The following is a 25600-nucleotide window of genomic DNA, read 5'->3' on the forward strand; positions in this document are numbered from 1 at the left end:
GTTAAAGTTCAACAGTGAAAGAATTGGGTTTAAAAGTACACGTCTCTATATTATATATAGAAAAAAAATTTCAACGACATGGCTCCATTTCCCCCCCCCCCATTCCCACAGCATTTAGCTAGGACAGAGGAATGCATCATTCGATCCCTCCCCTGCCCCCACATCAAAACACTATTTGCATCAAAATGAACCTAAATCCTACGTGACTTATAAAACCCTCTCTGACCTTCAGCTCTCACACGATCTCTAGCTTGAAATGTGGTATAGATGAAGACGGCGGCTTACCTCGTACCGGGCTGAAATTTCCAAAACCGTAAAATTAGAGCAATAAGACAAAGAACACAACATTTCATTTGGCAAATTTATTAGCAGTCAATTGCGAGGGATGTCTAATGTGCTATTTCTAGTGTCTTCTGGATGGGTTTTTTTCTATTCTCGTTCTGACGATGTCGGGTTCTCGGGTTTCTTTCTTTCTTTTGGAATTGAGGTCTCGGTCTTCACGCCGGTTTTCAAGCGTCCTCTTCGGCGTCTTCCTCAAACTCGCCCTCTTCCTCAGCGGTGGCGTCCTGGTACTGCTGGTACTCAGACACCAGGTCGTTCATGTTGCTCTCTGCCTCGGTGAACTCCATCTCATCCATACCCTCGCCCGTGTACCAGTGCAAGAAGGCCTTACGACGGAACATAGCGGTAAACTGCTCGGAGATGCGCTTGAACAGCTCCTGGATGGCCGTGCTGTTGCCAATAAACGTGACGGCCATCTTGAGGCCACGGGGCGGGATGTCGCAGACGGCGGTCTTGACGTTGTTGGGGATCCATTCCACAAAGTAGCTGCTGTTCTTGTTCTGCACATTCAGCATCTGCTCATCCACCTCCTTCATGGACATGCGTCCGCGGAACACGGCGGCGACGGTCAGGTAGCGGCCGTGACGTGGGTCACAGGCCGCCATCATGTTCTTGGCATCAAACACCTGCTGGGTAAGCTCAGGTACAGTGAGGGCACGGTACTGCTGGCTCCCCCTGCTGGTCAGTGGGGCAAAGCCTGGCATGAAGAAGTGCAGGCGGGGGAAAGGCACCATGTTGACGGCAAGTTTGCGGAGGTCGGCGTTTAGCTGCCCGGGGAAGCGGAGGCACGTAGTGACGCCGCTCATGGTGGCGGAGACCAGGTGGTTGAGGTCCCCATATGTGGGTGTGGTAAGTTTGAGAGTGCGGAAGCAGATGTCGTAGAGAGCCTCGTTGTCAATGCAGTACGTCTCGTCTGTGTTCTCTACCAGCTGATGGACGGACAGCGTTGCGTTGTAAGGCTCCACCACTGTGTCTGACACCTAAAGACGGGAGCACAACCATCTCTTCAGTCTCGTGTCTTCAGAACAGATAAAACCTAAGGCAAGAAAGCTCTAAAAATGTGGGGGGGGGGGGAATGGCAGCATTGTGCCGCATCACGAGTAAGATACCTTTGGGGAGGGCACCACACTGAAGGTGTTCATGATGCGGTCGGGGTACTCCTCGCGGATCTTGCTGATCAGCAGCGTTCCCATGCCCGAGCCGGTTCCGCCGCCCAGGGAGTGGGTGAGCTGGAAGCCCTGGAGGCAGTCACAGCTTTCGGACTCTTTACGGACCACATCCAGGACGGAGTCCACCAGCTCAGCCCCCTCTGTGTAGTGACCCTTGGCCCAGTTGTTACCAGCACCGCTCTGGCCTAAAGGGGGAACGAGCGATAGAAGATGGGAGCCGTTTTACCGCCGTCGATTACAGGTTCGTTAGTCATGCCTTTGCTCTCATTAGCGAGAGGAAAAACAAAGGCTCGTCTCTAGTTGGCAAGTTATCGAAGCCTTTTTCTCCGAGAAAGGGTCAAATTGGATTTACTTTTAACTCACCAAACACAAAGTTGTCGGGTCTGAAGATCTGTCCGAAGGGTCCAGACCTCACGGAATCCATGGTGCCAGGTTCCAGGTCCACCAGAATTGCCCTGGGCACATATTTACCACCTCCACATGAAAGAGAAGGAAATCAGAAGAGAGAGAGAGAGAAAAAGCAAACCACGTCAGTAACGCCAGAAAACCCACACTACGTATTAAAGAAGGGTCTATATTGTGACGACATGAATAACAGTGTTAAAGTACAGTTTTTGTCCCCGCTGGGAAACTTGTCTCGGGACTCCCCGTACTGCTGTTCCATAATGAATTATAGAAACACAACAAAAGCATCAGTTACATGCACTGTGAGCCACACGAGGGATGAATTTCACGCTTGGATCTGATTTTGTTTCAAATGTGTCAAAAGAGGAACTGAGTGGATAGGAAAAACGCAATATATGAAACACAATATGCTTCTTTTTTTTACGACCAACGTATCCGTCAGAGGTTACCTACCTGTAGCCTCGTTATAGTAAACACTGATCCTGTCCAACTGCAGATCGCTGTCCCCGTGGTAGGTTCCCGTGGGGTCGATGCCATGCTCATCGCTGATCACCTCCCAGAACTGCGAGTACAAAATGGAGGGCACCGCGTGACGGTTACCAATACCGAAATGATCTGCCCTGCGGTTTACTGGAAGGGGAGCCGAACGAGGAAAACAGCAGTGGGTTTTGCTATTTTAGACTCTGGTGAGCATAAGTATGTATTTTTTTTTCTTTCTACCTCATTCCTTTCGCTCCATGTCATATCTTTTAACCTTTAATACCATACGGATGAAATATTTCCATATTCATCCACGGGCAAGAGGAGAAAACACAAAAGGAGCTACAGATCTCGCTCCCCCGGGGCCAAACTGAGAGCGAACTCCATTTTGCAGGCTGGCTCGACTACACACTAAAGAAGCCGATTGTCTCCGGATCTGTATTCATGTCTTGTGCGCCCTTTAAAGACCACGTTCTGGTTCTGGCCTCTCTCTATAAAAGCGTTTGTGTGGGTGTAATCACACGGGTGGACGGGACGAGGTGCAGACCAGCCGACTGTGTGCAGGCGTGTGTCCGCCCTTCCCTGAGAGCCCCCACTCCAGACATGTTGGCTGTGGGGGGGTCTCTTGCTGATTTTCTGCACAAACTGCAGCATTAAGGGAGGATTTGAAGTAATCTGGATAAGCAGGCTGTGTAGCAGCTCGGCAGTTCAGAAATTGGAGTCAGATGTGGACTCGGCATCGTGGAATCTCAATAAAACCATGTAAGGCGAAAAAAAAAAAACTGATCAAATGACCTTAATCCAAAAGGAGGATAACCGCACAAAGAGACAAAGGGGAGGGCGTCAAGCGAGGAAGAGGGCGTTTGACGAGCGAGCGAGCCACACACGGAGCTGGACATCGACCGCGGACACTCGACAGTGATGGGACAGACAGCCATCGGGCGGGTGGGGTGGGTGGGGTGGGGGGGACTGAAAATAATCATAGTGAGAGAATGGGGACGACAGGCAGCAATGCAAAAGCCACACCCTGACCCCGATGTACCATAATGTAGCCTTTCATTGAGCCTGCCACTCATATCTGCCGGCCGTCTGACCGCATAAGACCCCCGGGGGGACCGGCGTCGAATTGTGCTTCTCACTGCCAAGCCCACGGTGATGTTATTTTAACACCATACCGGGCTAACAGAGGTGCCAATCAGGATTTTGAAGCGCTACTAAGAAACTGGATAGTACAGATTCAAGACTGATGCGTCTTGGGGTGATTATTTACCGCAGTCGTCAAGTCTAAGGCGCACAATAGCCCACAAGGAAACAAACCAAGTGATCCGGAGGGTACATGTCCCTGTCTATTATTACTAAGGCGTTTCTCTTTCTCCCCCAGTAATGGCAAATTAAGTCAGTGCAGAGGGCAGGGACTTCACCCACTGTGCATCAGCTGTTTCCCCCCCCCCATTCCTCCCCCACCCTCCTCCTAATTTGGTTTGAAGAGGAGGGGAAGGAAATTGATTAGAAAGAGACGGGCCCGGCCTTATTAGACATTACGATGTCTGTCGCCAGAGCATCACGGCAGCCGTGCATGCTGTGGCGTTGTGGTCTCTGCTAATGTTTTCCTCTAACGAGGAGGATGTTTGGCTTCCCGGGGCAAGGAAGGCCGTCTGCATTCGAGTGGTCTGGCTTGACCAGGATTTGTCCGTCTCTAGTAATGTCTGGCTTTTAAAAAGGGGGACGGGGGGATAATGGACCAGAATGCAAAAAGCAGACTGTTACTGTGACTGGAAGACAGTGGGGGGGGGGGGTGGAGGTGGTAGGTGGGGGGGGGTGGAGAACATGTTTTCTTTTGTTAGGGTTTCATCACCCGAGTGAGGAGCACAAGCGCTGCATTCAGCCCAAGATAATCAGATGCTTCTCGAGATCCACATTTTGAAAAGCAGTGACGTCACCACGCAAAATTATCTTTTTATTGTTTTAAAAGGGAATGGAGGGGGGGGTGGAGGGGATCTTTGTCCTTCATCCATGCCCCACCCATGCCACGGCTCTCCCTCCCCTCCTGCTTTCCAACGGGAGAGCGGAAGGGCACTTTCTGCATCTGCAGCCTGCAGGAATAAAAGTGATCGATAACGGATATCGATCCGTCCAAACCCGCCGCCCCGGACTAAATTCCGTCTCGCGGGCGGCCATTGTCTCGCGTAAACCAGTCATATCTTGCACGTCCGAGACAAAGGAGCCTCGGGAGCGCCGCGCGCGCACCGAAGGCCTTTTGACAAGCGAATAAAAGGCTGGGCTCTTTTTTTTCTCCCCCCCCCCCCCCTCCGCTTCTTCAGAACAATGTCTCGAGGTCAAACCCAATCCCCGCTGCCGAGACGCAGACACGCCCGGTTCGGTGCGAACAAAACAACACAAAACCTCCCGTTATACACACGCCACAGCGCCGCTCCGCTACTCCACACCCAGCCGCCGACACCGCAGCGCACAACACACACACACATATATACATTGTAGCCAATTCAGGGGACAAGTTCCTCTGGTTACATTGTCCCCCGAATTCGCTACAATGTATACATATATGTATGTATATGGATACATTATAACTGCAATAACACGGGTTCTCTTCATTCATCACATGGTCTCGCTGGGTTAAAATCCGCTACATGTGAATGAAAAATGATCCGGAACCAACGGAAAATGCAACATAAGTAACGGACCCGGGTTTTGAATGACTCCCTTTTTCTCTCCGTGCTCAACGCACACGCGGAGACGATAGCTTATTAATAATAATAATGAAATTACTAATACAGCCACAGACCGGTCCAGCCACTCAGGGTGGGGGGGTGGAGGAGGGGGGGGTAGAAGGAGCAGCTGATGACATTCGCGGTGTCGGTGTCCATCCTTACCTTGGCACCGATCTGGTTCCCGCACTGGCCAGCCTGGATATGCACGATCTCCCTCATCCTGGACACGGAAAAAAACGCACGAGAGCAACGGGGACGACACGCCGTATATTCACGCCACGAGGAGCCGACCGCAGGTTCTCGTGCGAGGGGGACAATGGATTTATATTCCTGGAGCGTCTCCAAAACCAGGCTGGGTTTTGGGAGGCTGGGCGGGGCCAACTCCCGAGCCGGCCGCCGCGGACGCGGATTGGCTCACGGGAGGAGACTCGGGGCGGAGGGGGGAGGAGCTCGGAGGCTACGGGGGTGGCTGGAGTGGGAAATGTAGACTCGGAAAGCGAAGCAGTGCCGGCCCAAGCTCCTTTTTTTGGGGGGGGGGGGCCGGGGGGGGCTGGTAAACGGCCTCCACACACACTGCGCAATTTGGGCTAAATGAGGGCTGTCCCAGACAAATGTTGCAAGTAGTGGACCGAAATATTTGTTTATAGCGATGGTCGGTTGTTTTGGGGGGGGGGGGGGTAATTCAGTGAGACTGGGTCAAGGACAGAGTCGACCCGAGGAGTCCACAGGCCCCGGGTGAAGTTCTAGCAGGGTCGGAATATTTGGGTTCTGCTCATGTGTAGATGCTGGGCTGGTAAAAGCTGCAGCTTCTACACCTTCCCGGCGAGCGGCGTGGCAGAGAGCGGGCGCCATCCTAGTAGCACGGCGGCGGAGGACAGAACGCCGAGTGGGTCTGAGACCGAGTCTTACTCCTCTTCTCTTGTTAGGTTTCTCAGGGGGAGACGCCTGCATCAGTCAGTGCAGCTGTGTGTATTTTCCGCGAGACTACTTTGAATGTCTTTTGTTGGCGTCACGAGGCGACGGGTCGCTGGCTGTCGGTCGACATCGGCCGCGTCCTCGCTGTTCAGCCCAACACAACATGACAGTAGTCTCACTTCGTCCTGCGCACACTGACGAGGAGGACATGTCAAGATTTACCACTTTCCCCTTGGACAATGTGACATACGGTTAACATTCAAGAAGGCCACAATTGCACAGTTTGTGTGTGTGTGTGTGTGGGGGGGGGGTCCTACTAAGCAGCTGCTTGGTGTGCCTATCCCTCGGGCCAGCCATGCTTGTAAAGATAGACCACTTTTAGACTAAACTGATTAATTCATTATCGCCCAAATCACTTTAACTCTCTGAGATACACGAGGCAAGGCCGCATATTGCGCAAGAACACTCACAACGGTTTGTGTGTTATTTAGGCCAACATTTATACGTCCACATTTATACGTCCACATTTATACGTCCGCATTTATACGTCCACATTTATACGTCCACATTTATACGTCCACATTTATATGTCCATATTTATACGTCCACATTTATACATCCACCTTTATACGTCCACATTTATACGTCCACATTTATACGTCCACATTTATACGTCCACATTTATACGTCCACATTTATACGTCCACATTTATACGTCCACATTTATATGTCCATATTTATACGTCCACATTTATACGTCCACATTTATACGTCCACATTTATACGTCCACCTTTATACGTCCACATTTATACGTCCACATTTATACGTCCACCTTTATACGTCCACATTTATACGTCCACATTTATACGTCCATATTTATACGTCCACCTTTATACGTCCACATTTATACGTCCACATTTATACGTCCACATTTATACGTCCACCTTTATACGTCCGCATTTATACGTCCACATTTATATGTCCATATTTATACGTCCACATTTATACGTCCACATTTATACGTCCACATTTATATGTCCATATTTATATGTCCACATTTATATGTCCACATTTATATGTCCATATTTATACGTCCACATTTATACATCCACATTTATATGTCCACATTTATATGTCCACATTTATACGCCCACATTTATACGTCCACATTTATACGTCCACATTTATACATCCACATTTATACGTCCACATTTATACGTCCGCATTTATACGTCCACATTTATACGTCCACATTTATACATCCACATTTATACGTCCACATTTATACGTCCACATTTGTACGTCCACATTTATACGTCCATATTTATACGTCCACATTTATATGTCCATATTTATATGTCCACATTTATATGTCCACATTTATATTTCCATATTTATACGTCCACATTTATATGTCCACATTTATATGTCCATATTTATACGTCCACATTTATACGTCCACATTTATATGTCCACATTTATATGTCCATATTTATACGTCCACATTTATACGTCCACATTTATATGTCCAACTCGTTTTAGCCTAACGTCTAGGCTACAGCTGTCCAGACTACACCCAGACAGCATCCGGATGTGGGCCACTTCAGGCAGTGATGCGGCACTGGTGGTCCTCTTCTGGCCCTGACAACATGGATGTGAGCCTGAAGTGGCCCACATGTATAACAGCAAATATGGCCCCAAATATGCCAAATCAGATGTGGGCCTTTTTTGGCAAAGATGCGGTGCTCTCGGCAACATGTGATCCGGATGTGACCCTGAAGTGGCCCGTGTGGTAAATGGTGAGTATGGCCCAAATATCACAAAACACATATGGGCCACCTTTGGTAAATATGTGGCACGTCCGGCATTGCCATGGCTTGGTTCTGGCCCAGATCTGGCAAACAGGAGCGGACCGCCCAAGTGCCGTCATTCCACGCGGTCTGTGGGCCGGATGAGGTGTCGGGCGTGGGACGGAGGTGTCGTCTAGGCTAAACGTTGGTCGGATGGGGTTGAAAATCAAAAATTTATTGGACGTGTGCGTCTTCTCCTAAATAACCACAACTAAAATAAAAACAATTGAAAGTGTTGCAGAACAATATGTGGAGTTCTGCTGTGTACCTCCGACAGTTTGGGTTGTTTCGGCAATACAGGATGTTGTGACGATGAGTAGAAACAGTCGGGCGTGTAAGTAGGCCACATCAGCAGGCCGTGTCCCGAGCTAGGTGGGAGCTAACACGGAGCTGCCACGTTTAAATCCGCTCTGCTGATCAGCGGCTGATTCGTACTCGTGTTGCTCGGTGTCTTTTTAAAGCGCAGCGAATTGGCAAATGGATCCAAAATTCCATTCATCCGTTCCCGTTCGCTTGTGCCACAGCCCAGCAATACATGGATCCATCCGGATGTAGTCTGAGAGCTCTGAACTGACAGCAGGCTCCCACAGGTCTATTAGCACATCTGCTGTGTATTCATTTATGTCCCTGTGTGTGTGTGTGTGTGTGTGCGCGTGCTGGGAATGTAAGATATGACATATCTCCAATAACGTAACGGCTAAAACATGCCTCCTTCAGGACATGCCGAGGAATGGACTCCAGGCAGACAGTCTTGCCCGATTTGTGCTGTGTCACCTAGCAGCTCTCTGAGCGAGACAGTTACTCGAAGCAGACCGGGTGTGGTGGAGGACAAGCGCACAACGCCGGTCAGGAAAGGAAAAGAAGCTTCCACCGGCCTTTTTTAGTCTGGGGGTTAATAAGGGGACTGAGCTACCGTGACCCCATAATGAAGTTTGCAAGGACAGAATCGAGAGGTTTTGATGGAAGTGAGCCACCGTTCACCACTCCTACTCCATCTGGCCGAGATGAGATAGCAGCTTTACAGGAGGCTCAACACAAGCACTGTGAGGTGCAGTGTGGCGGGATGAATTCTGTAGGAGCTTCAATGTTCCAAGGCTCCTCGGTGTGTCCCCCCCCCACCACCACCACCACCACCACACACACACACACACATTTGTTTATGGGAAGTGTATTCCAATCTTTCAAGAAACACGTCCACTATACAAGGCTCTGGCTATCATGCTGAGCACATAACCACTGAAACATGACTGGATACGAAACACATTCTCGGTCAAATCGCCGTAATTCGTGGATGTTTTCTCGTATCGCGCAGGCAAAACAAATTCAAGTGTAAAAACCCAGAGCACATTTGCTGAAAATGTTGAGGCCCGGTTGTAATTTCCGCTCCGAGGCCGTGCACATCTGTCTTCACAGGTCTCCTTCTGCAGCCGGCGGAGGTGGCACTCCCAGCACGGCCACCAACGCCGCGGCAGAGAAGACAGAAGGCCCAGTCACCCCCAGCAAGGAGGACGGCGTGCAAGAGGCTGAGGGATAACAAAAGAGCTGAAACGGAGGAAGTACTGCCGCTCTAGCGTAGCAGAGAGCGGTAGCTCTTGTTTTGAAAATATTATAACTCGCAGTAAAAGAACAGCCAACTAAAGTGCTGACTTTTCTGCACTTGTTCAAATGTTATCTATCGTCTGTCACGGGGGGGGGGGGACTATGTACAGAATGAGAGCAATGCTGTACTGTTAAAACAAAAAAAAACAAAAAAGATCCAATTGTGCCAAGCAACTTATCTCAAATTACAACATATAAGCAACAGCAAACGCTTCACTTTGTACGTGAAGCGATGACGGCAAATGGGTAAAAGGCCAACACGGTCACATAGTCATGAAGGCAGCATCAGCAAAACTGGATTATCTGGTGGCCAACTGTCGCTCAGGCGTTCTGTCACACCGCATCAGCATCACCGTAGCCCGGCGGTCACATCCCGGACAGGGAGACGGGCGGATGCACCCTGGGTTTCTGTGCGCATCTCTGATCTAAATGTGACGCTCGAAGCAAGTGCAGAGAACGTTACATAAAAAAAACTCGTCGTCTATAAAGCCGCGGATGCTCACCCTCTCGGTGCTCTTGACGGCTTATTCGGTTATTGTGTTACGTAACATTTCAAATGTGCTTTCTTATTTTGTTATGGTGTCACTAAATCAGTTTAGGGATGAGCAACATGATCCAGAAAGGGCCGGCCGGGGTGGGTGCGGGTCTTTGTTCCAACCAAACAGTTACACACCTGATTCTATTTGGCAACCAACAGTCTTGGCTGAGGACCTTGATTTGTAGACTCGGGTGTGTAACTGCTTGGTTGGAACAAAGACCTGCACCCACACCGGCCCTTTCTGGATCCTGTTGCCCATCCCTGGCAGTGTGAGTATATTATTATTAGTGTAGTACATTTGCATTAGTATAGCAGCAATATAGTATATTAGTATAACACATTAGCATAAAAGTATAAGCGTATGTTGGGATAATTTATTGGTATGATCACAATTCACATCCATCCATCCATTGTCCAAACCACTTATCCTGCTCTCAGGGAGGCTGGAGCCTACTCCAGCAGTCATTGGGCGGCAGGCGGGGGAGACACCCTGGAGAGGCCGCCAGGCCATGACAGGGCACATACAGTATTCATAATTGTATTTATAATTTATTAGTATAAGTGTACATAATTTATTAGCATATTTTGTTTGATTCGATCAGAATCAGAATACTTTTATTTTTTATTTTTACCCAAACTGGCAACTCTTTAAGAAGTTCCCTTTGAAAAATAAAGTGATTCTGCTCTATTCTGTTCTGTTATATTCTATTCTATTCTGTTCTGTTCTGTTCTGTTCTGTTCTGTTATATTCTATTCCAGCCTTTCGTGAGACGAGGACGCTGCAGCAGCAGCAGCAGCAGCAGGTGCTCATGTCCACCAGCAGGTGGCAGCACGTGTATATTTCGTTTCACGGAAACGGGCGTGGTCGTGACGCCCCGCCCTGCTTCCGACAGGCTCTCTTCTCCCCCTTGGACGGCGAGAGCGAGCGAGTCTCCCATATTAGCGAAGTCGGCCTGTTTCGAGAGAGAGCGAAGAATCCCGTCCGAAACCTGCCCGAAACGACCGGAACCACTTTAGGAGCGCTTCTTCGCACGTTTGACGACATCGGTAAGAGTTGCTTTCACCGGGCCAACGCCGCGTTACGCGGGTCCGTAGTGTCGCCCCCCGTCCCGACGCTGCGGGCAGCAACGTAGGCGACGCCGGGAAATGACGTCAACCGTCAGTGGCGTTAACTTTAGCGGCGCGGCGCGGCGCGGCGCAGCTAGCATGTCGGTGAGTAGTTCGCCGTTGTAACCCGATGAGGTTGTCCCCCCCCCCCCCCTCCGTTCGGGGAGCAGCCGCGGCTCCCTCCGCGGTGCCGTTGTAAGAGGACGGGTCGTGGGGGCCTCGCCCATCCGCTGCCCAGCGTTGGGCAAGTCGGAATACGCTTCCCCCGTCGAAGTGGGTCGAACGATGACGTCACGCCGATCATCAATTTCACCGATCGATTTACGCAGAGATGGAGAGCGTTACTCTGAGGTGGGTCGTTCTTAAGCGTCAGGCTAATATGGGGTTGTTATTATCGAGCCCACTGCTTGCACGGTCGTGGCGGTGCGATTACGAATAGTTGATTCATTTCAGGGCGTCGTGCGTTTATTTGGTGTGAAGGACGATGCCATGTAATATTGCTGGTGTATTTGTCACAATCAAGGTCTTTTTCTTTTCTTTTTCTGCCACCACAGATTGCTTTGGCATTGTGCACATGTGAATTCCAGCCTGCTTCCTAATTAAGTCTCCGATTTGGATGATTGACATACACACGTGTCAGTTTAATCCTCTATTGCGTAGATATACTACTGCAAACTACTGATAAGACCCGTTATCGGGTCTGACCCTTTAGCCCAGTGTTTCTCAACCGGGGGTCCGCGGACCCCTAGTGGTCCGTGGTGTAATTGCAAGGGGTCCGTGAAAATAAAATATCTTTAAAAAAAGCTCCTATGACATTTATAGAAATAGGATTGTTTTACTCAAATGTGACTGAGACCTTTATCTACCTAAACTATAAAGGGTAACAGGACCCTTTTCTCTAATTACATCTGTTTCACAAGTGTAATTTATTGCATTTTAATAAGAGATCTCGCTCCCGTTTGCATTGTTAAAAGTTACTGCATAAAAATCCTGTTGTTACATATATCTGAAAGTTACTGAATACATATTCTGTTTTGTTACATATATCTGAAAGTTACTGAATACATATTCTGTTTTGTTACATATATCTGAAAGTTACTGAATACATATTCTGTTTTGTTACATATATCTGAAAGTTACTGCATAAGAATTCTGTTTTGTTAACTATATCTAAGTTACAACTGAAAGCTCTTATTTTTGCCCCAAAGAGTGAATAAATGCTATAATGCAATTTAAAATGCAGTTTCTACTGTTTCTATCAAATTGCAACCCCCCTCCCCCAAGAACAGGTGGAGGGGTCCTCAGGGTAGATCAAAAATACGCAGGGGGTCCAGGACCCCAAAAAGGTTGAGAACCACTGCCCGAGCGGTTAGTGATGTCGCCTTGTGGTGCAGTATACGCCGTATCGAATCCCGCACCAGGCAAGAAAATAACCCGTTACACTATTACTACTACTACTACTGATATACACACATAAACATACTGAAAAGATCCTTCAACACATACTGAACAAATGGCTCAGAGCCTATGCATAATACGTATGTAATGTATAAATATTTATATCTAACTGAGCGATAGCTTTTAAAAATGTAGCATGATGCCATGAAATCTTCAGCAGACCCTCACAACCGACCTTCTTGTCCTCTTCACTTCCTCTTCCGTTGAGTTGTGCATCGTGTTGTTGGTTGTTGTGTCTTTGCAGATGCTGGGCCCAAACATTTTTTGTTTTCTAGTTTCTAGTTATGAGCAAATGTGGAGAAAGTGCTCCGTATTACCGAATAAAAATTCTCATTTGGCCTTTAAATGTAAAACTCGTTGTGGTTAAACTCATTGTTGTAAAACTCATTTAAGCAAGCCCCTTGAGGCAAATTTGTGATATTGACCAATGAAATGGACTTTACTTGGTTTATTTTCCAACTGGACATTATTTTTTACATCCAAATTTGCAGTCCAGTAATGTTACAATGGATGCACTGCTTTCTTGGTTTAAGATAGCTTCATTAAAGTTGACAAACTGACAAACCTCTGAATCCGTTTACAGCTCAAAGGAAGAAGACAACATGTTCTATACTTGTGGTCCAAATGAAGCCATGGTTGTGTCGGGTAAGTTATTTGAATACAAAAAGGGTTGACTTGTTTACTTTTGCCCATCATTTAAGGTTGTGCAGTTGAACAGAAAGCACAATGTTACGGTATACTCTCTTGAGTCAGTCTGTCATGTGACACTTAATAGTACTAGTACACACTATTATCTCACTGATGAGAAATTGTGTATCCTGAAGGTACCAGAAGAGTGTTGTGTACCATGTAAAGGTAAAATGGTGTCCTATGAGGGATTTAATGATCCGGATCTTGTGATAAGATAATACTTAACAACCAATAATGTCACAAATGGTAGAACACTAGGACTTTTCCAGCCTGGCCTAATCTGTAGACCTGGCCTAAACTACCTCAGATGTATTTTACAATAGTGACTGAATGGTTAACATTGCTCAAATTTATGGAATGTGGTTTTTGAGGTAGAATGATTGGTTCTTGTCTACCCACTACCTGTAGTATAACATTTATAGTGATGTGTATGTGAAGCTATTGTTTATGTTTCTGCTTGTAATTGATTCTTCTTGTTCCACATTCTCCCTTACTTCCTCCCCCCAGGCTTTGGCCGCTCCCCCCCTCTTATGATTGCAGGAGGACGAGTGTTTGTCGTCCCTTGCATTCAACAGATTCAGAGGTAGGTTTTTTCCATTCTCATTCTTCTTGTTCTCTTTCATTTTGTTGGTTCCCTGTTACATGTCTCACAGGTTTCCTGCCCTGACATACATAAATGATTTACCAAGTTCTGTATAAACCTCGGAATTAAGAAGTGATGTTATTTATTCTTGGGCTGTTGGTCATTTGCAACCCCGACTTACATTTGTCATGGCGGTTGACTCTCACTGTCTCACTGTCTTCTACCCATCATTCTTCCCTCTTCTCTTTTCTCACTGTTTACTACTATATCTCACCCTTTCCCCATACCTTCCTTTACTTATGTCCTTCTCAGAATCACCCTGAACACCCTGACTCTAAATGTGAAGAGTGACAAAGTCTACACCCGTCACGGTGTCCCTATCTCTGTCACCGGCATTGCACAGGTACCAAGTGAGGAGAGGGTAGCCCAAATATCACACAACTCCCACATGGCCACCATTTGTATCAACTTCAGATAAGCTATTTCTGGTGAACACAGTAGAAAGTTACTATGTTGACGTACAAAATATTAGTAAGAAAAAGCCTGATTTAACAACAGTGATAAGAATAATAATCAACACTATCTTTTGATAGCTGATGAAAATAAATATTTGTGTAGATTATATTTTCCATCAGATTAAATAGAAATATTATGGAAGCATAATTGACCTAGCTACTATTAGAAATGGCCTTTATGATTGACATGACATAAACCTTGCTACGTCGGGTCCAGATGTCTAGTAAATTAGTGAAGAAATTCAAGATTGTTGGGTCCTTTGTGGTCATGTTCCCATGAAGAGCAAACATCTGCTTTTACTGAAGTGTCCTTGAGCCAAGACACTAAATCCCCTGCAGCTTCGGGGTTGCTGTTTTGAGGCTGACCTTGCGCTTTGTCCTCCCTGTAAAAATTTGGAAAATGTGGCAATCTGGTAGTGCAGCGGACCAGCACAGAGTATGCACTTGGTCTATTCCTTCCTCCACTCCACCGTTGGTGTCATGAAATGGTTGGGCTTCAGGAGATCAGTAGACTTTCACAAAGAATACGTTACCAATTATAGGTAGTTCCATATTCACTGAAACCCTGCATTGTCCCTCAGTTATCTTGATGTATTAAATTAATTTTCCTCTCAATATCACCAGTGTACTTTTTCTTCCCCTTTCACCTTCAGGTGAAGATTCAGGGCCAGAACAAGGAGATGTTGGCCACTGCATGTCAGATGTTCATGGGCAAGTCTGAGGGTGAGATTGCCCAGATTGCCCTGGAGACACTTGAAGGACACCAGAGAGCCATCATTGCCCATTTGACTGTGGAGGTTGGTATGCACACACAATCGCACGCACAAAAGAAAATACATTCTCATATTACATCACGTGGTCCTGTTGAAATACCGGCCAGCCATGCTCAGTAATTTCTGTTGTCGTTGAATGCACATGTATTGTGCTGCACTATTTTGAATGTATCGCCCTTTGTTTGTAGGAGATCTACCAGGATCGTAAGAAGTTCTCTGAGCAGGTGTTCAAGGTGGCCTCCTCTGACCTGGTCAACATGGGCATCGGTGTTGTCAGCTACACCCTCAAAGACGTTCACGACGATCAGGTACGCTGGTTCAAACTGTCAAATTTTTAATCTGCAATATGCCATGATCTGTAAACAAGAAAAGCCTTATGGCTAGATCAGGGGTGGCTAACCATGTGCCACGGAGAGCCATGTGTATACAGGTTGGTTTTCATTCCAGCCGGACTCCACACCAGGTGATTTCACTGATTAGCAACCCTTCAACCAAAGAGGAAGATTGTATCAGTGAAATCACCTCGTGTGGAGTCGGGTTTGAATGAAAACCTGCATACACATGGCTCCTCATGGCACATGGTTAGCCACCGCTGGGCTAGAGCATCAAAATACTGTAGCAAACAGGCTATAGGAATAAGTCAGTTTATGTCTGTGACTATCCTTTTGAACGTTTATCTGTTTTTGTAATGCACTACAGTGATCATCACTGACTCACTGGTGCTTTCTGACTCCACTGAGCTTCCCTCCATGAACATCAATATCCCCAGAATGACAGCGAATTAGTCCTAAGTGGTTCTGTGGCAGCCACGTGCATCCGTCCTTTCCCCGTGGATGTATATGTCGCGTTGCTAATAACTCCCCCCCCCCCCCGTATTTCTCTCTCTGCATCTCTCTCTCCCCCCTTCTCTCTTGACCTCTTCCAGGACTACCTTCACTCCCTTGGTAAAGCTAGAACAGCCCAGGTCCAGAAGGATGCCAGGATTGGAGAGGCTCAATATAAACGTGATGCTGTTATAAGGGTAAAATAATTAATCCCCCTTTTTTTAATATCCTCCTCACTGTCCCAACAGAGAAAGAGAAAAGGTATATCCCTGACATCTCTTTTTCATTTATATTTTTTCATGCCCATTGAGACCTTTCCATATTCCCTTCAAGTAATCAGTCAATCAATCAGTCAGTCGTTCACTCAATACATTTTATTTGTATAGCACATTTACATTTAAAGATTTAATGCGCTTTATATAAGAACAGATAAATAGAAGTATACACAGAATAAACGAAATGTACACAGAATATACATATACAACATTTAAGATATATAATGGGAAAAAATGCCTTTTTGAAACCATGCATCAGAAAAAAACATTTTAAATTCCTTCTCTGGCTGAGAATGAGCATCAACTTTAAGCTTCACCCTTTTTATGAGCCTAGAAATCTATGAACTTGTATTGTTACTTAATCTCACTTTTAGTCTTCTTACGGTCTACTGTCGCCTTTGTGTAGGAGGCCCATGCCATGCAGGAGAAGGTGTCAGCCCAATATAAGAATGAGATTGAGATGGCCAAGGCCCAGAGAGACTACGAGCTGAAGAAGGCAGCGTACGATGTTGAGGTCAACAGCAAGAAGGCTGAGTCAGAGATGGCTTATCAGCTTCAGGTACTGTCTTCTGGTCCCTTCATATTGTGCTATCTTGACTTTTTGCCATGCTGGTAAAATTTGGCTTGGGCTGATCTGTCGGCCTACTGTATCAGCAACTATGGTGGATAGTTGCCCATCAACTGGAGGCTCTTGTTTCATTCTGAAAAACAGTATCAGGCTTCTTCTCTTTTTTGAAGTCCAACTACTTTGTTCAGGGGATGAAAAAAGTTAATGTCCGTCCCTGTTTCCCATTGGGATTGTTAGATTACAGATTACTCCAGAGTATAAACAGATAACAACGGAGTACTGATGAACATTTATGATCTTCAACGTTTTTGTAACAGTAGCTTTTGGTCGTAGCTTTTGGTTCTCCCTCTCTCTGTCTTTGCAGGTGGCCAAGACCAAACAGCGCATCGAGGAGGAGAAGATGCAGGTACAGGTGGTCGAGCGTTCGCAGCAGATCATGCTTCAGGAGCAGGAGATCTCCCGCAGGGAGAAGGAGCTGGAGGCCAAGATCAAGAAGCCTGCCGAGGCCGAGAGATACCGCCTGGAGAAACTGGCTGAGGCCCAGCGGTAGGTACTGAATGATGATGCTGCTGCTGGCTTTTATAGCCAACATGCAGCGAAGAGATTTTCTAATCTTTTGTTTTGCCAGATGGTGTTATACCCATTTAGTAAATGCTTACCTTGATCAGCGTTTTTACATTCTTTTGCATTTATTTGTTTTTAAAAAAAAACATATCAAAGCTATGGAAACTGGCCCTGAAGGAGAAAGGGGAGTCATAGGATGTTAAATGTGCTCAGGTTTATAATTCAGCTCCACCTCTCTCCTCCATTGGCAGTCTGCAGCTCATCATGGAGGCTGAGGCTGAAGCAGAGTCCATTAAAGTGAGTCCTGCCCTTCCTTTCTTTGCCTTTCTCCTCCTTACTCTCTAAATTCAATTAATTCCTGTCAACCTCTCCTCTCACTTGTTCACCCCACTTCCTCTCTTGTTCATCTCACCTTCGGCTCCAGCTCAGTTAATATCTCCCTGTATCACCTGTCTCATCTGCCCAGTATCGTGCCTCCCTTCCTGCTTTGTCACTCTGCAAGTGCTAGAAGCTGCTGTGTACCAGAGTAAAATTCTTCGTGTGCATAGGCACACTTGGCCAATAAAGTTGATTCTGATTCACTTGACCATTTAAATGGTACTTTCCTGTCTCAAAGCAGCCAGGCTTTAGTTTAATTCACTCCGCCATGATTTTGTCTTGGCGTTTCTTGTGTTCAGTGTTGTGGGTTGTAAAGTGGTCCTCCTTTCCATGGGTTGGAGGCTAACTGTCTCAGCAAATACCTCTTCTTTCTCTTCCTGCAGATTTAACAGTAGCACGCTATCCTACAGTATTTGCGCCATTCTGTTTCGCCTCTGTCTCTGCATGTGTTCCTCTACATGTTTTCATTGTAGGCTCTCCTCTGTATTCTAAATGTGTTTCTGTGTGCTCCTGTTATGCACATGTGTGTATCTGTCTGTTTGTGCAGATTAAGGGTGAGGCCGAGGCTTTTGCCTTGGAGGCTAAGGGTCGTGCTGAGGCTGAGCAGATGGCCAAAAAGGCAGACGCCTTCAAGCAATACCAAGAGGGAGCCATGGTGGACATGCTTCTGGAAAAGCTGCCTCTGGTCAGTCTGGAACTCAGAGCCACTCTAAGGCTACGTTTATGCCGCAGGTCTTAATGTCAAGTTCTGATTTTATTTTATTTTTACTTTAAAGTGACCCATATCCATTCCTGTGCTTACGCCATAACTCTTAGGTTTGCACGAGAGATTGTGCACTGATGCTAAAGTAAACACCAGCACATGTGCACCACATCATTCAGAATGCAAGAGTGTAGGAGTGTCGCATTTTGAATGATGCTCGATTCGTAGTGACCTGAAAAATCCAATCTGTGTGGTAACATGTCGCGTTGGCAGATGTCAGATTCCTATCTGATTTATTTCTACATATGAATATGATCAAAATCAGATATGAAAACTCGGTGTGCTTTTTTTCTTGATTACATTGTCATAATACATATCCAATCAGCCTCGCATGTGAACAAAAAAACCAGGAATTGGGTCACTTTTACCAGGCAGTCTAAACGGTGGATTGGTGGATGGATGGTGGAGGTTAGGACAGCAGATTTAAATGTGTATAACTGCTGGATAACAATTTTACCCTCCACAATGTATATTCAAAGATGGTATTTAACAAAATTGGCATTTTAGTGTTGAAAGATTTAATGTCCTTACAGCACTTCCTGTAGGTGAAAACTAGCAAGAAGTTTATCTTAGATGGATGGAAAAAAACTGGCAAAAAATGGGTTTCCAGGGTCGTTAAAGCTAGTGATTAAACACATGGCATCCTGCAAATTAATTTGGGTTATTTTAGCTGTTATTGTGCAGATCTGGGAACTCTGGGTCTGGTCATTCTCAGAAACACAGATAAAAGGTAAATGGGACAGCCACTTGAGTTGTCAGATTTATAAATCACATGTTGTAATTGCTTGTGCCCTTGATAAGCCATCTCCACCGTGGTTGCTTGGTGCATAACGGCCATGTTCCTCCTGCCTGTAGGTGGCGGAGGAGATCAGCAAGCCCCTGTCGAAAGCCCAGAAGATCACCATGGTGTCCAGCGGTGGCTCAGAGGTGGGTGCGGCCAAACTGACCGGAGAGGTGCTGGACATCATGGCCAGGCTGCCCTCCACCTTGGAGAAACTCACCGGGGTTGACATCTCACAGGTACGAACGAGAGACGAAGACAAACGACTTGGGTCATTGTTTACTGGCAAACGCTTAACAATTTCACCTCTCTGACTCGACAGGTTAGTGGAAAGTCCAGCCGAGTGCGTTAAGAAGAGAAAGGTAGGAGTGACGAGAAGAGGTCTCTATAATCCACAGACCCTGAGCTGCATTTCTCCCCCTCAGTGCCTGAAATCTCTATACCGACTCAAGACTATAATACCAATGGATGTTTGCATGCATGTTTCCACTTTGTGTCCCAGTGGCTGTAAGTGGCTCCCAGCTCATTGTCTCCTCTATCTGCCAGGGACTCTTTTTTTGTCTTGAGCTTTATTTAATAAGCCCCCTCCAAGTTATTTTTAAAAAAAAAACTAGATCACTTTTATACCGTTTCTTCTGGTTTCTCTTTTACCAAACACATTCCTGACCCCATGTTGATCTGAGTGCTCTGATCGGGAGAGCATGTCAATATCTGACAAGTCGGATAAAGGAGACAAAGACATCCGGTCACTTTGGCCGCAAGTAGTTAAGACAGTCCCTATTTCTGTCGATTTTTGTATTAGATTTCCACTGTCGTATCAGTGTTTATTTTCTACCTGCAATCAACTTCATTTGCCCCCGCTGAAGGGCCGGGTCCACATATGCTGTCATACAACTTGTTGCTGTCACAGGACTTTATGTTGAATATCTGTTAGGGTTTTAGTCATGTTCGACTTAGATGTTGGTTTCAGCGCCTCCTAACTGTACATGAAACTGCTGAAATGTGTCGGGGCCAATAGTCCCCCATAATTTCAAGTGTGGGCATATCATTGCTGTGGACATGTTTTATCTTTTTAATTCTTAAATGCCCTGCAAATTTCTGTCGGTGTTAGTAGTTCATGTGGTAGAGTCTATCTAATTTGCTTTTTTTCCCCAATACTACAGTATAGATGTAGGTAGACTATGTAGGTGTTGGGTGGTGCTTGAATTTTTTTCCCCACATCCATTCCCTTGATATCTAACTGCCTAAGCTAACCAGTACCTGTAAGATTAACTGAGGCCACCGTTTGGCCCTGCGAGTGAAAAGTGTGGCTCTGTATGTTCAGGTCTGACGGGGAAGGAAGTGAGTGGTGGGCAAAGGGAGGTTTTCCTCCTCGGTGAAAAGGAGAACGTTTTTAGCGGGTAGGCGAAAATGATGGTTGTAGACTCTGCTGCGGTCTCCGAAGTCTGCATTATCTAGGTCAGTCGTGTGTGTGTGTATGAGAATCAGTTACCCAACAACCTCACTAGCGAGTTTGAAGCCATGTGTGAGGCGTAATATAGAGTGTAACAGTATGAGGAAGTCACTCATCTCTACTGGACGCAATTCCAGTTTTCTTTTTTTTTTTACTGTCCCGATTTTCGATGGCACTGTGACACCTATCACATGTCGACAGTACAGTTTGGTTCATATTAAACCTTTGTAGATGAGGATTTATTAATAGAGATTTATTAATCGACAGCCGAGCACTTCCGACCGGGACCTCAGGGGCACTTCTTCCTTTTCTGTAACTACCAAGTCCAAAGTTCGCCAGTTGCCTCACAACTTTGCGTGTTGTCACCAACAAGTGCCTGAATAAGTTCTGACAGCATCCAAGCTGGTTACAAAGGATGGACGCCCCAGGTTATGCCGAGGCCTCATCCGAATGCCATATCGAATATCACGGCTCATTTTGCATCCTGGGGAATACGGTCCGACTCCAGACCGTTCGGGGACCGTCTTTGTCCGTGGCTCCAGACCAAAGCCAAAACCGTTCAAACCGCTTGCCCCTTTTTTTTTCCCCCCGTTTCCCTGTGAGGAACCACTTGGGTTTTCTAAGCAAGTTTCTTTATTTGCTGCCGTGGTTGCCAATTTTATTATGTAGCGATTAACCACCAGTGTGAATGTTGTACAAAAAAATGTAAGTGTATGTCAACAATAAATTCTAACCTTTAACACTGGAACCACGTGTTTGTGTCCAGTCGTTTCCCACAGGAGTCCCGCTCCACACAACATGCGGCGCCCCTCGAGTTACTTGAAAAGGTTAACTTTATTAAAACATCTACAAAAATAGACGACACAATTACAACAGCATCAAGGCAGCAAGCTCTCTACAAAGAAACAAGACCCCAAATATAACAGAGTTTTTCCATATATATTAGCGCAGGAAATGACAATTATGTCCTTAAAAATATGTACACACTATTAGGATCCGTTTCAAAGACACAAAGGACAAAAAAAAAAAAATCACAGACATCAAGGAGTGTCTTAAGTACATACAGTATATATATATATATTTATATATATAAAAATACGTGTTGAATTACAGTGTATCAAAAACAGTCAATCGAGAGGCTCATACCATCTTATCCAAATGGCACAAGCGCTCACACTCGTCCCGCCGGTAAACATGGGTTACTGGTTCATCTCAGACTCGGCTGGTCTACAGATCTGTACAGTCAGTCAGGTAGAGCCGCTCTACCGCAGTCAGCTTATGTACTAGACAGGAGAATTCGGAGGTCTGCGTTGTTATTCACACTAAATTCAGGACTCCCAGCATTCGTGTAATTCGAGCAATGCCATGATTGTAAGGAAAACTGCTTCTTTTCAAATACAGTATGGTTGGTTTGGATGAGCGGAGACAAGATTGTTAGATGAGCGGCGTGAGTTAACGCGCGTAAAAGACGGGGGGGGGGGGGCACATTTTTGGCCTCGAACTTGAAAGTTTCACAAGATATGGTTTCATATAATGGGAGATGACATTCTACCGTGGCGGTATAATAATAATTCTTTACATCTATTGACTCGGTGATGCCTTGCTGGCGTGATGTTGAGCCGGCACACGCGTACTTGGCTGTGCGTCCTTCTCTCCCTTGGCCGAGGTTTGACCACGAGTAAACACGTGGTCGTCGACATACCTCATATCGGCTCTCTCGTGACGAACTGCGTTAAGGCTGAGAATACAGGATTTAAAGTGCAGCTGGTAGTGGAATTTTATATCTACTGTATCCTCCCAAGTCCAGGTCACAGCCAGATACAGCTTTGCCAACGCTCACACACGTCTGGACGCGTCCCTCCCTCTGCCCTGTAGGTGGCAGTATTGTACCTCTGTTCCAGGAAGCCGTTCCAGTTGGCTGGTTGGATCTCATTGGCAGCACATCTCCCTCTCCGGTTCCTCGTTTTCCTCTTGACACGTTGTCTGTGGCTCAAAGTTGGGGGGGGGGGTACAAAAAGAGTTCAGCGAAGAGAAGAACGGGGGTAGAGACTCCCGAGATGATGTGCGGCGAGTAATCTGGATCAAAATGGCCGTCACACCACAGCCGATTCCCAGCCGCACCGGGAATCGACCGAGAGAACATTTTTCCAGTGATCCCCTCATGGAACGGGGGGGGGGGGGTGTCCTGCTGATAGCTGGTCCACATCGTTCCACATTAGTCCACCGTAACAACACAATCACAGCTGTGGATGCGGATCAGCTCGGGGGGGACTTAAGGCTCAACGCAGGGAGCGCTTTTAAAAAGGGGAGATGATCTTACCGGTATGGTTTTAGAAAACTAGATCCGCCATCTCTGAGGATGGAGACAGACTTCTAGCAGGGCAGCATCATTTTGTGTTTGTATGGCTGCCGTGGTTGTGAGACTCGATACTACCGGGCCGTCGGGCCTGGAGCCGAGTGTACTCGCAGGGGTCCGCCGACGGCCCGCGCAGGGAACACATACTGTAAATACTAAGACATCAAACCTTATCTGTGCAGTGTCTACTAAGAGATAAAGTGTGTTCTGCAGAGTTTTGTTTGCCGTGTTCGGCATCAGAAATGTCTACAGCGCACTTTTCTACACCTTCACCCGTTACCCTGTTAGTTGTATTTGAAAAGATTAGTAGCAAATTCATGTAACCGTAAAAACTATTATTCTGCTACAGCGATCATAGTGCTAGCTAGCATGGTCCTATGATTTTTTCACTGAACTTTTTTTCAGCTACCTCCTCTACCGTTAACGCTACAGCACTTTGCATTAGTCGAACAAACTGTCCTATATCTTGTGTATGTGAAGTAATAGTACGCGAGAGACGACAGTATTAGGATCCTTATGCAGGCTGCACCCACCACCAACATATTGCATTACATTCATTGTGATATGTAGCGTGGACTAGTATCTATGTAAAGAGTAAAAGTAGGGTTTGATTTTTTTTCTCCCAGGGTGGGGAATGGATTGGGGGGGGGGGGGGGGTCTGTGGTGGAAATGAATACCGAACCAGCGGTGTCTTAGCCCTGTCTACCCAGGAAATACAAAATATACAACCCTTTCTCCCCTTCCTCCGCTGCGCACCTCCACTACACCTCGCTCATTCAGCCTCCTCCCCACTGTGGCAAGGACATGAGGGGGCAGGAGACGTCCCCCCTCTTTGTGGCCTCTCTCGGTCTCTATCTCCGGTTCCCCACCCTCCCTCTCGCGCTCGCACGCGCTCGCTTCTACACCATGTTCATAGCGTCCTCGGTGAGGAAGGAGTGGATGTGGGCGAAGGACGGGCGGAGCTTGCAGTCTCGGTTCCAGCAGTTCAACATGAGCTCGTAGAGACCCTGGGGACACACAGCGGGTCTGCTCAGATACACCTGCAAAGGGAAGAGGTGGGAAGGAGAGAGAGAGGTTGACAGGATCATATATAAGGGTTTGTTTTTTTTAATACCATCTAACACCGGGGCCACATAGGCTGCGCTGCTTAAGAAGTGCATCAGCTAATACAAACCACTTACGCACAACACGCAAACATCAGCACGCAGACTCTTTAGGATAAATATCTGGTTTAACGGGCGGCACGGTGGCGCAGTGGTTAGCGCGGTTGCCTCACAGCAAGAAGGTCCTGGGTTCGAACCCCAGGGTAGTCCAACCTTGAGGGTCGTCCCGGGTCATCCTCTGTGTGGAGTTTGCATGTTCTCCCCGTGTATGCGTGGGTTTCCTCCGGGGGCTACGGTTTCCTCCCACAGTCCAAAGACATGTCGTACTAAATTGTCCCTAGGTGTAAATGTGTCGGCCCTGTGATGGCCTGGCGGCCTGTCCAGGGCGTCTCCCCGCCTGCCGCCTAATGACTGCTGGGATAGACTCCAGCATCCCCGCGACCCTGATTGGGATAAGCGGCTTGGGTAATGGATGGATGGATTTGGTTTAAGCCGCCTGTTTTGTGTTGTAGTTTGTACAAGTTGATTTTTTTTTCCTTTCTTCTTTTTGTTTTTATATATGAATGAGAGAAATTTATATATCAGTAGTTTGACAGCCTGTGTAATAATAATAATAATAAAAATACATTTTATTTGTGGGCACCTTTCAGAGCACTCAAGGACACTGTACAGAACACAGTAAAAAAATAATAAAAGGCAATAAGTGCCACATTACATGCAAATGCACAAAGAAAATGTACTTGAAACTTAAATAAGGAACTGAGAGGCCCACCTGCACAGACTTTGATTCAATGAAAAGCATTTCTGTTGCAACAGATGTACGGCTAAAAAAATGTGTTTGGTGTAAAACCAGATATTGAGTATGAGTGCGTGTGTGTGTGTGTGTGTGTGTGTGTGTGTGTACCTGTCTGCCGTGGTCCCTGAAGAACTCGCCGGCGTTGTCGATGACCTGTTCATCTGTGAGGTTGGAGTAGGGCTGCTCCTGACACACACTCAACATCTCCCACAGGGTCACCCCGAATGCCCACACGTCACTGGCTGTGGTGAACTTCCCCTGAGGAAACACCAACACATCACCTTCATCATCACAGTCATCACTGTTGGGGCGTCCGGGTGGCACAGTGGTCAATTCCGTTGCCTACCAACACGGGGATCGCCGGTTCGAACCCCCTTATTTCCCCCAAGCTTGGTCCGGCATCCCTACAGACACAATTGGCCGTGTCTGCGGGGGGGAAGCCGGATGTGGGTATGTGTCCTGGTCGCTGCACTAGCGCCTCCTGTGGTCGGTCGGGGCGCCTGTTCAGGGGGGAGGGGGAACTAGGGGGAGTAGCGTGATCCTCCCACGTGCTACGTCCCCCTGGTGAAACTCCTCACTGTCAGG

General features: G+C 46.9%; 3 protein-coding genes across 4 annotated transcripts in view; 1 reads left to right on the plus strand and 2 right to left on the minus strand.

Moving 5' to 3' along the window:
- Positions 1-356: 356 nt before the first annotated feature.
- Positions 357-5422, minus strand: tubb5 (tubulin, beta 5). The gene is made up of 5 exons (XM_056286758.1): positions 5288-5422; positions 2370-2478; positions 1875-1985; positions 1452-1696; positions 357-1322 (listed from the first exon to the last, which is right to left on the minus strand). Exons 1-5 carry the CDS (start codon positions 5342-5344, stop codon positions 510-512), a joined length of 1335 nt encoding a protein of 444 aa, XP_056142733.1. The 5' UTR covers positions 5345-5422; the 3' UTR covers positions 357-509.
- A 5508-nt stretch (positions 5423-10930) lies between these two features.
- Positions 10931-21508, plus strand: flot1b (flotillin 1b). Of its 2 annotated transcripts, none has more exons than XM_056285611.1 (13): positions 10931-11075; positions 13177-13238; positions 13791-13866; positions 14179-14269; positions 15035-15178; positions 15343-15462; positions 16080-16175; positions 16660-16812; positions 17186-17367; positions 17637-17682; positions 18311-18448; positions 19382-19546; positions 19630-21508. In XM_056285611.1, exons 2-13 carry the CDS (start codon positions 13196-13198, stop codon positions 19657-19659), a joined length of 1284 nt encoding a protein of 427 aa, XP_056141586.1. In that variant the 5' UTR covers positions 10931-11075; positions 13177-13195; the 3' UTR covers positions 19660-21508. The 2 variants fall into 2 exon arrangements, with proteins under 2 accessions (XP_056141586.1, XP_056141585.1); XM_056285610.1 differs by lacking the exon at positions 10931-11075 and adding an exon at positions 11269-11486.
- A 1541-nt stretch (positions 21509-23049) lies between these two features.
- ddr1 (discoidin domain receptor tyrosine kinase 1) overlaps positions 23050-25600 on the minus strand; it is a 43913-nt gene continuing 41362 nt past the window's right edge. The window contains exons 19-20 of the mRNA XM_056285635.1: positions 25124-25273; positions 23050-24156 (exon numbers count right to left, since the gene is read on the minus strand). Of these exons, the coding sequence (XP_056141610.1) occupies positions 24016-24156; positions 25124-25273 (291 nt within the window). The 3' untranslated portion in view covers positions 23050-24015. The remainder of the gene's footprint in view (positions 24157-25123; positions 25274-25600) is intronic.

The sequence above is a fragment of the Lampris incognitus genome, chromosome 9 (assembly GCF_029633865.1).
Source record: "Lampris incognitus isolate fLamInc1 chromosome 9, fLamInc1.hap2, whole genome shotgun sequence".
Lineage (NCBI taxonomy): Eukaryota > Metazoa > Chordata > Actinopteri > Lampriformes > Lampridae > Lampris > Lampris incognitus.